Raw genomic sequence first — 13,168 nt, 5'->3', positions numbered from 1 at the left:
CGCCTTGAACCAATGCCATCGAATGTTGAGGACGTAAGCTATCAGTACACAATATTTGGCTTGGATTCATACAGAGCATTGTCAAGATTTTGGAATTTTAACCGATGTGTCTGTTGATTTCTGCCTAGCCAAATTTTTACACATTTGGATTTACTCTTTTTAAAATTATCCAAGACCCAAGCGGTATATATTTTTTTTTTTCAGATCAATAGAGATGATTCAAATTTATTATTTTGCATAAAAGTATTGATACTTTTTATTTCAAGCATAATTCTTCAATCCGACGTATTTGCAAAAATAAACAAACCGAGATTTGCTTTGCATGGGCTTGACAAACGCATAATCTACATATTAAGCCAACAAAAGTATTCCTAAAACCATTTTTCGATTTTTTGAAATAAATTTCAATTCTGCCCTATGTGCACTTTACTCAGTGTTTTTAATTTGGCTACATACACCATGTGTTTGTAAAGCGACTCAACTGTCAACATTTTCATGCTAGCACATACACCATACATATGCTCATAGTAAAGTGACCTATATGACGAATCAAAACATAAAATTTGAATCAGCAGATACGTCATACCGTTTCCGAATCACTAAACATGTTGGAAATCGAGAAATTCGGATTTCTACTATTGTAGCTAGCTGACGCGTCGGCAAACTGATGTGGAACATCATCAGTATTCGGTTCTAGACAATAGTTCTTACCAAATTTCTCACAAGAACTGTTCTCCATCTACTTTTGTTACTCACAGCTCCGTCCGGTGCTCCTGTTAGTCGAGTTGAAATTGGAAACATTCGCAAACCAATATTCGTTGTAGTTGATCGTAGAAACTGTCGAATTAACGAACTCTATTAGGTTTTAAGGGAATTTGCAAACCGGTGTATGTGCAACTTCAAAACAATACTGGTGTATATGACGTGACGCATGTGAAAAACGAACTGTCAAACCGACGCATCAAGCAAGGTGTATGTATCAATCAAGGTATGGTATCGACGAATCATCATGGTGTATGTGAGCAGCACAAAGCAAAAGGGTTTATTCGATAATTTCACCAGTTTTTCAATCTAATTCTAAACGAATCGGAATTGTTTAATAGTGGTTAGAAGCAGTGTTCTTTTTTTCAACTTGTAGAAGACACAACAATAGGAAAAATGCAAAACATTTTAAATAGGATTTAAAATGCTTTACAATATATTGCATTTTTCTCGAATCCATCCAAATGTTAGATACGTCGATTTGAAAAATTATGCTTGATTTGAATTGAAAAAAAAATAACAAGATGTACTGGTTCATCCTATTGTGGAGGGAATAGAAATATTGAGCATTGAAAACTAAATAATAATATGGATTTAGTTTGATTTTGATCCGGTAAAAAAGGGGTTCACTGTGTATAGTTTTAAGAATAGAATACAGTGAACATATTATTTATTCTGCAAACTTTCTTGATTTTAAACGATAAAACTGCTTTTAAAAATAGGACCATGCTCTGTCTCTGTTGGGGTAACGGCAGAAAAAGATTTATGACCGTTACATGTTCAAGAAAAAAAAAACTGTTTTCATACGCTATATATAGTTTTTTGATTTTTTTTTTCTAAAATTATGTTGATGAAATATTAAAATTAACCAACAAATTTCAATGAAACCGTGTCATTTCGAGATCCCAAGCGCCACCCCTCGGATCTAGTCCAGTTTCATCTCAGTTCCAACTTATGGATCTCTCTCAGGTCTCTCTCCTGCCACGAATACTTGCACAAAAAGCGCGAGACGTAATTTCAAGGCGACGTTTTTTTCCTGCTGCTTCCACTCGGAATATGCTACTGAAATCACTTTCGCCCTCCACGATGCTTCCCAATGCTGCAGATGGGTAACTTCCAACTGGAGTGGAAAACTCATCCGTGGGAAATGTTCCGGAAGGCAACAACAAGACGAAGCTTCCCCTCTCTTAGTCGACAATTCCAGCACATTAAACGCACTCACCTGGAGAGACAGTCTTCTCGAGGACCTGGACGATCTGCATCTTGACGGATCCCGGGGTAGAAGCACCTATATCACGGCCACGCAAAAAACGCACTCCGCTTTTCCCAAACGCAATTAGAAAAACCTTTTCCAAAAATTTTCACACACGCACAGCGCGATGAACGATGAATCGCTTCGCTTTTTCGTTCTCCTGCTCCTCTGTTCTGTGTGCCTTTTTTTCTAGCGCTTCCAGACAGATCCACACTCGCGGTAAGAAAAAAGAAGGATTTCCACCTGGGATATCCCGGAATACGAAAACGATTCACTCCGACTGTTTTTTCGCGAACACGGAAACGCGCGGTTTGGTTTTCCGAACAAATTTCACTGCTTTTTGGATTGGAGATTGGCAAAAATCGCGTTTTTTATTTCTTCTGTACGGCCGGCCTCCTCTTCTCTGAGCTTAGCTCACTTTTGCTTGCTGCTGCTGCGGTTGCAAAGCAATGTGCCAAAAAAAGAAGAAGTCAATTTTTGCAGCGCCGCGCCGCGCTCGATCAGAAGGAAAAAAACGAACCGTCGAGATCAATGCCCGCCATCAAGGTGCGTCGGGAGCGAAGGTGGTCGCGTTTGACAGATCCAGTCACGCGTGCTGTCAAAACAAGTTGTCAAACTTCGAAACGGCCGTTTTCTTGAGTTATAACACAAAAGGGCCAACCTCAAAAACGTTCAATTTGAACATACACGCAAACAAATTTTGTTGTACACGCTAAGATCAGTTTACCCATAAATAGGTACTTGTTTTACCCATATTTGAGTTTTTGATACAAAACCTATTTTATGGGTAAATTTTACTGAGAAAAATTGGTAGAATTCACTCATATTAGAAATAATTTGAATTTACCTAATTATGAGTAGTCAATTTACCCATATTTGGATGAAAAACAATAATTTATTTCCCAGTCGTTTTGGTGACACTCGCACTTTGTTATCAGCTGGTATTGGCTACTTTTAATATTATTTCCTGATTCCAGCATTTTTTATTTTTTTTTTTTTTAAGTATTCTAGAAATTGCTCCTGCGGATTATTATTCATGTTTTTTTTTATAATTTTTGAAACCGTGAACAGTGTTATGCAGAAGGAACTACAAATCGAGCTATCTCACTAACCTTGCAGGATTGCGGAATCTTTATGGTGAGTCCAAATGTTTTTTTTATTAGCAGAATTGTTTAAGAAACCGCGAATAATTCTCTAATTATTTATTCAGAGTTTGGTCACAGCACAGGAAATCGCATGAAAATCAATCTAGTCTAGTTTTCGAGGAACCCAGAGCAATGCCAGGAAGTCCGTCCAGCCGTCAAGTCTGTGGTTCCTGGAGACATCTGATAAATAAAACTGCAAATGAACATGTTTTTGTACAAGATCATGAACATATATGTAATAAATGGATGATGTCGGTTTAAAAACTATTATTTTGTAACAATCTATCGTATATTATATAGACATAAATAAACCGGAACAAATAATAAACAAATACCCATTTATGGGTAAAACCCATTACCCATTTTAGGAAAAAGGTGCTAAACGCATAAATGAGTAAAGGCCCAAACGCAATGATAGCGGAACGGCAACGGAATGCGGAACCGGTTCGCCAGCATGAACTATAATCAGCTTGTCGACTCAGTGTTGATCCAATTTCATTCGTTGTCAGCTCAGTCGAGATGTTGTGATTCATGCTGGCGAACCGGTTCCGCATTCCGTTGCCGTTCCGCTAGCATTGCGTTTGGGCCTTAAATGCTACTTTACCCATAAAATGAGTGTGTGCACTTTTTGCCGATTATGAGTAAACTTTACCCATATTTGGGTAGACTGATCTAAGCGTGTATAATCTACCGAATCCATGGTAGAATTATTGACTTCGCAGCACCAATCTGGAGTTCGCCGGTTGGACTTCCGAAGCGAAGTTTTGAACGAACTAAAGGCCCAAACGCAATGATAGCGGAACGGCAACGGAATGCGGAACCGGTTCGCCAGCATGAACTATGATCAGCTTGTCGACTCAGTGTTGATCCAATTTCATTCGTTGTCAGCTCAGTCGAGATGTTGTGATTCATGCTGGCGAACCGGTTCCGCATTCCGTTGCCGTTCCGCTATCATTGCGTTTGGGCCTTAAAGGCCCAAACGCAATGACAGCGGAACGGCAACGGAAAGCGGAACCGGTTCGCCAGTATGAACTATAGTATGCTAGTCGACTCAGTGTTGGTTCACTTTCATTCATTGACAGCTCAGTCGAGATGGTGTGATTCATGCTGGCGAACCGGTTCCGCATTCCGTTGCCGTTCCGCTATCATTGCGTTTGGGCCTTAACTGTCATTGCTCTGCCGGTTTGGCTTTTATCTCGACTGTTTTTTGAAAACAGTCCAACATCACGTCGACGGAAGAAGTTTCACTACAACGGAGGATTTGTCAGTTCGAGCGCGCCAAAATCCTTCCGATTGAAAATGTGTTGGCGGTGCTTAAGGTGCAACTGTTTGCTATCCATAAATGATTATCAATTTTGCAGTTTTCGGGGATTGATATCGGTTCTACCAGACAGAGATGAACTGAAAGTTTATCAACATGCCTGTTGCTAGCAAGCATATGATCCGATAGATCATCGAATGACCGATATGATATAAAACAGAAATATTTTCTTTTCAACGATAGTTTGAACATAGATTGTTCATGGATGCCACGATGAGTCCATCGTGTGTTACCTTAAGTTCGTTGATAAAGAAGAGGAAAATGAGCGAAGTTCTCTTTCTGAATTTCATCGGGATGCACAATAAGAACTGCACCAACGATTTTCAACCGACTACAAAAATCTGTTGAGTTTACAATAATCTGGTACAAATCACTGAGCAGTGCAGTAAATGTGACCATGTCCATAGTAGTATCCACTACAAAGCATTGTATTTCAATCCATGACACCCACCGTACAGCACAGTGTGGTCAGAAGTATAATGCCAAACTGATCAAATCTAGAATGTTTCTAGTCATGAATACTGCAACTGTGGTTAAATAAACAGAAGAAATTTTATTGTGTAGTAATGTTGACTATGTTTTGGTAGAGTTAGCAGATTAATGTAGTCGGTTGAAAATCGTTGGTGCAGTTCTTAATTTTACCACAGACAAACAGACGTCACACTCTCATCATAGTCCATCGACCACCTTTTTAACGATCGATTCAAAAATATGGTAGGTGGCCAATCCACCACCCGCAGCGCTCGCATCGTTTTTGTTCGTGTTTGACGTTTACACACTACCGCCATCTGTTGGCCTGTCGGCCAAACACACCAATTTTAGCATTGGGCGTACATGTCCTCGTGACTATGATTTTGATCGAGATTTGTTCTAAGTGTTACGTCTGTTTGTCTGTGATTTTACCATGGATTCAGTAGTTTCTATAATAAAATTCATTTCAGTGTACCATTAAAGTACACTGAAATGAATTTTATTATAGAAACTACTGAATCCATGGTAAAATTAAGAATTGCACCAACGATTTTCAACCGACTACATTAATCTGTTAACTCTACCAAAACATAGTCAACATTACTACACAATAAAATTTCTTCGGTTTATTTAACCACAGTTGCAGTATTCATGACTAGAAACATTCTAGATTTGACCAGTTTGGCATTATACTTCTGACCACACTGTGCTGTACGGTGGGTGTCATGGATTGAAATACAATGCTTTGTAGTGGATACTGCTATGGACATGGTCACATTTACTGCACTGCTCAGTGATTTGTACCAGATTATTGTAAACTCAACAGATTTTTGTAGTCGGTTGAAAATCGTTGGTGCAGTTCTTAATTCTACCATGGATTCGGTAGATTATACAACAAAATTTGTTTGCGTGTAAATTTTACTTGTTCGTACCAACGTGATTTCTGGACTATAAATACTGGCTGTCGTTGTCGCATGCGACAAATGTTGAACATTGTCGATCGAAATTTGGATCTAAATAGCATCTTCTCAGCTCTTTGTAGGGCATTTTCTCAGTTGTCACCATTATTCAACAATAATTATATATGTATGTTTATTTGTGACTCTGGACTGTAAGTTTGGTAACAACTTTCATGTAATTATTGTTAAACTATTATGAATACTTCAATTCTAATTAAAAATGTTATGGTTAGTAACTTTTTTCGATATAAATAACGTCGCAAATGATGATCACTACATTTGGAAAATATGAATTATGGTGTTTTTAATCCAATTCGAACTTTACCCTCGTTGATCCATAGTCGCCTACAAGTCTTAGATTTGATTTGAAAAACATTTGAAAATAACATAAAAAGACATGATAAATATGTTTTGCTTGAATAAAAGCATACTCATATACTGTTAGGGCTCATTCATTTATTTCATAACGCTGAAATTGGCCCTTTTGGACATCCACCCACCCCCTTGTAACGCTTTTTGTATGAATATTATTCAGATTTTGTATGGGCCGTAACATTGTCTGGACACCCACCCACCCCCTCCAGCGTTATGAAATTTGTGAATGGGCCCTTATTCGCATTGTTATTAAGTTTTACTAATCATGCTGGTCAACATTTTAAGTATAAGACACTAAAACTTTTGTACGATTTGTTGTTAATCAAATGTTCAATATTTTACTAAAATGATGGCTACAAGCACAGACAAACAGACGTAACACTTAGAACAAATCTCGATCAAAATCATAGTCACGAGGACATGTACGCCCAATGCTAAAATTGGTGTGTTTGGCCGACAGGCCAACAGATGGCGGTAGTGTGTAAACGTCAAACACGAACAAAAACGATGCGAGCGCTGCGGGTGGTGGATTGGCCACCTACCATATTTTTGAATCGATCGTTAAAAAGGTGGTCGATGGACTATGATGAGAGTGTGACGTCTGTTTGTCTGTGCTACAAGCTTCAAATCAGTCAGTTGTTAAACTTCTTATGTGTTGTAGAACAAAAGCTACTATATTTGCATTTTCGGAGGTTTATTCAGCTCTTATTCAAAACACAAACTTCAAGTGGAATAACAGGTTTTTTATAGGCGGAAATCAATTTTATTCAATTAATGATTCAACTAAAAATGTGTTCAGCAATGGTTGCTGCTATGCAGCTTGTATTAAACACGTAAGTATCTTAAAAGCTACCAATTGTTCCTTGGGCAGAAGGGAGACTTCCCGGACTGTGGACAGATTAACATATTATTTTATTCTTTATTTACAGGATATAAAATCATCTTTGTTTCTTTTCCAGAATTCTATCGCTATCAGTATGAAAGAGATCTCTGAAACACCGATTATTAATTTCAGCACAGTTGGTACTAATCATGGGAATATAAAATTGTTTCCTATCTTTGTGAAATAGGGCAATATATCGTAATGAGGCATTCTCTCATTATTTTGTCGTATTTTTAAAACTCAAAGAAATATCAAATGAGAAAGCTTGTACCGTTGTTGCCAACATAGAAGATGTTCTCAAAAAAACACTATTTGCAATTTCAGTGTATTATCACCAGGTCCGTCACACTCGGGCTTAGATTGGTTACCACTTCTAGTACTGCATTTGGTCCTTCGGTAGTGCAAAAGGTACCCAAGTTTGACAGATCGCAGTACACTTTGAACGGCATTCTAGATTACCTTGTGAGCCATAAAATTTTGGGCAACTGCAAGGAACATGGGGGTCTTTAATTTGTCTTTGTTATCACTGCGACCATTTGGTTGATATTTTAGTGGAGTTAAGGCCCAAACGCAATGCTAGCGGAACGGCAACGGGATGCGGAACCGGTTCGCCAGCATGAATCACAACATCTCGACTGAGCTGACAACGAATGAAATTGGATCAACACTGAGTCGACAAGCTGATTATAGTTCATGCTGGCGAACCGGTTCCGCATTCCGTTGCCGTTCCGCTATCATTGCGTTTGGGCCTTTAATCACCCCTATTCTTGTTTACGTTCGAATGCGCTTTCGATCGAAAACCGTTTCGCATTCTCGTTTACGCCAGCAAAATCAAATGGCCAATGGATTCGAACGAATAGGATTCGATCGAAAGTTGGATCCGCCGTAAACAAGAATGAAGGCCCAAACGCAATGATAGCGGAACGGCAACGGAATGCGGAACCGGTTCGCCAGCATGAACTATAACCAGCTTGTCGACTCAGTGTTGGTCGAATTTCATTCGTTGTCAGCTCAGTCAAGATGTTGTGATTCATGCTGGCGAACCGGTTCCGCATTCCGTTGCCGTTCCGCTATCATTGCGTTTGGGCCTTGAGGGTGAATATTTATAAAAACCATGGCCTAAACTTTAAACTTTAACCACTTTGAACCAGAAAGCACGACCGCCTAGGGCAATAGAAATAATAAACCATTTATTACTTCTATTCCTAGGGCCCATTCACAAATTTCATAACGCTGAAGGGAATTTGTAAAATATGCATACAAAAAGCGTTACGAGGGGATGGGTGAGTGTTGAAAATGGCCATTTTTAGCATTATGAAATTTGTGAACAAACCTCTAGCATTTCACACTCCATGAGTTTCTACAAAGATTCTTGACAAAAAAGTCTCAGAACCGTGTCGAAAATATCAGTTTTGAGTGAAGATCTTTGCAAGATTTTTATCAAAAACCTTGATTGAAGTTTTGTACAGTATAGCCCATACAAAAATGCAAAATATTTTTGAACGTGAATACAGCATCCACAAGCCTTAAGGCCCAAACGCAATGATAGCGGAACGGCAACGGAAAGCGGAACCGGTTCGCCAGCATAAACTATAATATGCTTGTCCACTCAGTGTTGGTTCTATTTCATTCGTTGTCAGCTCAGTTGAGATGGTGTGATTCATGCTGGCGAACCGGTTCCGCATTCCGTTGCCGTTCCGCTGTCATTGCGTTTGGGCCTTTATTTTCGTTGTTTTTGTGAGTGAATGTTATTTCTGATTACTGTAGTATATTCTGACTAGAAATCCTCTATAAGAGAGATTCGCGGAAGCTGACATTTCTGTCAAAGTGTGAGCCAATCGAGCAGCGAGAGCTGTCAAAGTGTGAGCCAAACGAACATGCGTTAAGGCCCAAACGCAATGATAGCGGAACGGCAACGGAATGCGGAACCGGTTCGCCAGCATGAACTATGATCAGCTTGTCGACTCAGTGTTGATCCAATTTCATTCGTTGTCAGCTCAGTCGAGATGTTGTGATTCATGCTGGCGAACCGGTTCCGCATTCCGTTGCCGTTCCGCTATCATTGCGTTTGGGCCTTTATGTTTGTTTTGAACTTTTCTTGAGGAGTAATGTAATCCGCTTGAATTTATTTCGGTAAAAGTAATTTTGCATGAAGCAAAAAAAATGAAATGTTTTACTTTTTTGAATTTTTGTCAATGCGATTTTTAGTTTTTAATTTTTTCGGCTGTTTATTAGTTTTGATATGTAGCTCAAAGATCTATAACAAAACAAAATACACTTTATAGCAATGAGGAAGTCATGTCCGTGTTACAATATTATTCTCGACGCCGAGCAAAATCAGCACTGCTGGTCTGTTGCCAAATCATTCCATTTTACTTCCGCTTATCTCTCTATAAAGGATCACTAATTCTGACATAACTTCGCCATCTAGGACAAATTTTGTCGTATTTTTCTTACTGTCTTAAATAATGTAATGAAGTTTGAAGGTTAGAAATAGCGCTCAAAGTTAGAAATAGCGACTGATGTCGTATACTATGGTGATTTATTTCCACCTTCGAAAATCACACTTTGTTGTTGAAAATATTAGTTTGTTTGCAATCAGAGGATGGAGGAGTTCTTAGAGAACGTGTTTCTCGTGGTCACAATAAAATATTTATAGGCCTATTCACAAGACGTTTCCAATCAGCTGATTGGGAAGCTCTTTGACAGTTCTTGTATGGAAGTGACAGCCTCGTGTTAGCACCGGTCCTCCACCGATGTAAACAAATGCATACACGGGTAGAAATCAGAATCCAAAAACAAGATTATGACTCATGATATCATGATTCCAGCGTGTTTTCGTCTTATGAAAATACACCATGATTTGGACTCATGATATCATGAGTCAGATTGCCGTAACACAACACACGCGTTAGGTTTTTGTAGCTGATTGCTCGGAATCATGATTCAAATTCCAAAAATGCTGAGCCGCGCATCCGTTTATGATCGAGAAAAATAAAAAAAATGTAAAAATAGCATACATCGAGATACGATCCAAGAACCTTCCGATTGTGAGTCACGTACTCTACCACTCAACCGCTTCGTCATCTTGAAATGTGAGTGATCGATACGAATGTGATGAGGCAAAGTGCGCCGCACACTGGATGTTACGCATATGAGGAATCATGATTATGACTCCAGGAACCATGATTTGTGATCCTGATATCATGACCTAACCAATTTATGAATATCATGATTTGTAATTCATGGTGTGGGGATCAGATTTTTATCCGTGTAGGCCTTTTCATGTGACAGATCCGTCTATGCATTTGTTTACATCGGTGGAGGACCGGTGCTAACACGGGCCTGTTATTTTCATAGAAGAACTGTCAAAGTGCTTCCCGATCAGCTGATTTGAGACGTCATGTGAATAGGCCTATAGACGGACCTGTCACATGAAAAGGCCTATCGAGGGAATAGAAATAATAAACCATAGAAGAATAATGTCGCTGGTGTTCCCTTTGTTCTCGCTTAGAAATATGTTGGGTACATAAGTGTCAAACCCCATACATTTTTGCGTTGACATTTATAGCCCCGCCTATTCGCGTCTACGAAGGTAATTACCACAGTTGACCCTATGCGTGAAGCTCCGATTATTTAACATGGCAAAGCATAGGAAGTCAATTTTCAAATGCTTCTAAAAAATTCAAAACACTTTTTAATTAAATTCTGTTAAGTGTACGGGGTTAGACTATTGATCAACTATAGAATCAGCAGCATATTGAGAAAAAAATATAAATCTCAAAATTATATGCCTATGGTGTAGCCCATTAAAAGTATATAAACATATACTGAAAAGATTTTAAATAACTATTGTAGTTAATTTTATATGAGCATTTGAAATTTCGATTCCTATACCTTGCCGGGTAAAATTTTCGACGCTTCACGCATCGAGCAAACTTTTCCCAGATGGCAGCACCGTACCTTCGTCTACTCGAATCTCCGCCAGCAAAAGATGTTTCTACTGCGACGCCAGCGACATTCTTCTTCTATGGTTTATTACTTCTATTATCGAGGGTCATTGTTTTCAGTTTGTTTGTTTGTTTTATTAACGACACTTTACACCAAACAGGTGCATTCGTGTTAGATAGTTTTGAGGGCATTTGCGTCTTATGGGTATGATATGCCTTTATTTTTTGTTAAAGTTCAATGAAAAAAATAATACAGAGGTAAACAACAGTGCCTTCCTTAGCCGAGTGGTTAGAGTCCGCGACTACAAAGCAAAGCCATGCTGAAGGTGTCTGGGTTCGATTCCCGGTCGATCCAGGATCTTTTCGTAATGGTAATTTCCTTGACTTCCCTGGGCATAAAGTATAATCGTACCTGCCACGCGATATAAGAATGTAAAAATGGCAACTTTGACAAAGAAAGCTCTCAGTTAATAACTGTGGAAGTGCTCATAAGAACACTAAGCTCAGAAGCAGGCTCTGTCCCAATGAGGACGTTAATGCCAAGAAGAAGAATGACATTTTTTGAGGAAAAAAAATCGTTCCTTCGGTTAGAGAGGACTTATATCAATACTAGCTCATAGGTTTTGAGCAAAACAGAGTAGCTTATCACACTTATATGAAGGTTCAGCCACGGCTCTTCAAAATAAGCCGTTTTATGGAAAATATGTTCAAATCTTCAATGATCCAGGTATGAACCCATCCTATCATTTTATATGGGCGAATGTTGCAGACAAGGCCTATGAAGAATCTCACCTTATCGTTGATGTTTTAGAATCTTTAATCACAAAGATATTGAACTCGATGACTGCTTGATAAAAATTTAAGGTATGCTTCCAATTCCTCTCTTGTAAGGAGAAAGTAGCAGATAAAAATCCTGTCCAAAGCGAAAAACTGAGTTTTAACAGATTATAGAATACAAATAATGAATAACTTTTATGTTTCGTTCACACTTTCCTTATAAAAAACTACCATCAAACGTGATATGACGGATTTCGCATTTTTTATGGGCCATACTGTACGACTCTTCATAATTTTTCAGCGAGATCTTTAGGGGCTGTCCATTTATTACGTAAGACATTTTTTGGGGTTTTTCAACCACCCCTCCCCCCATGGTAAGATTTTTTGTATGAAAATTAAAAATAATTTGTATGGCACGTAAGAAATCTCAGACCCCCCCTCCCCCCATAAACCATTACGTAATTAATGGACCGCCCCTTAGCGAATGGATCATTGAAGGTAGTTTTTGCAAGTGCTCACCGCATCAAAACAAAGGCGCCACTGTATATGGGATTTAACATTGTGACAGCATTGCTGTTCTGTCAAACACACAATTAAGGCTACGGTGGCGCTATCTATGCTTTCCATAGCGGCCGTTTTGGTTTTTTTTCACGAACTTTACGAAAGCTGCTTTGTGAAACTTCTAAATTTTCTTAGCAGATTCTTTGTGAAACCATGACTAGAAGAATCCAAGCGGCATTCCCTTGAATAATTTTGAAGAAATCGCCGAAAAGACTTTGAATGGATTTCTAATATTGTTTTAGGTTCTATAAGAAACATATTTATGACATTCGCAGCCCATTTTTTGACATTCAAGTAGTTTCCCTGCGGGATCTTGATCAGACACTAAGTAGATTTCATTTCAAATCATCGGTAAATTGCAGTGAAGATTTTTTGTAGGATTCCCTGGATTCAATAGATAAATGGATGTTTTGAGATCCTCGGTACATTCTTAAAGCATTCCTGACGAGGTGCTTGATTTAATTTTAAGCGACAGTATTAATTCAACCGCATGTTTTCATAAGGCGATTATTCGTCTATCATGAAACTGTAATAAACTGATAGCTTTGATAAGTTGCGTTTGAGACCGTTTTCACAAACAATGTTCAACAATGATGTTTATATATACCGAAGGCAAACAAAATATCTAGAACCAAATACCAGCTTTTTGTTAAAATTTCTATTCAACTTAGGTGTATTTTAAGGTGAAGATGAAAAGAAACTAAACCTCAAA

General features: G+C 38.6%; 1 protein-coding gene across 6 annotated transcripts in view; it reads right to left on the bottom strand.

Moving 5' to 3' along the window:
- Positions 1 to 2,503, bottom strand: part of LOC5577561 (importin subunit beta) — a 32,707-nt gene extending 30,204 nt beyond the window's left edge. For 5 of the 6 annotated variants that reach the window (XR_002500775.1, XR_002500777.1, XR_002500774.1 and 2 more), the window contains exon 1: positions 1,985 to 2,503. Coding sequence is in view for 2 of the 6 variants with exons in the window: in XM_001663385.2 (XP_001663435.1) it covers positions 1,985 to 2,024 (40 nt within the window). In the remaining 4 variants the exon portion in view is untranslated. The remainder of the gene's footprint in view (positions 1 to 1,984) is intronic. The other variant, XM_001663384.2, reaches the window with a different exon arrangement.
- Positions 2,504 to 13,168: the final 10,665 nt, after the last annotated feature.

Source organism: Aedes aegypti, chromosome 2 (assembly GCF_002204515.2).
Source record: "Aedes aegypti strain LVP_AGWG chromosome 2, AaegL5.0 Primary Assembly, whole genome shotgun sequence".
Classification (NCBI taxonomy): domain Eukaryota; kingdom Metazoa; phylum Arthropoda; class Insecta; order Diptera; family Culicidae; genus Aedes; species Aedes aegypti.
This window is presented reverse-complemented; position numbering and strand designations above follow the sequence as displayed.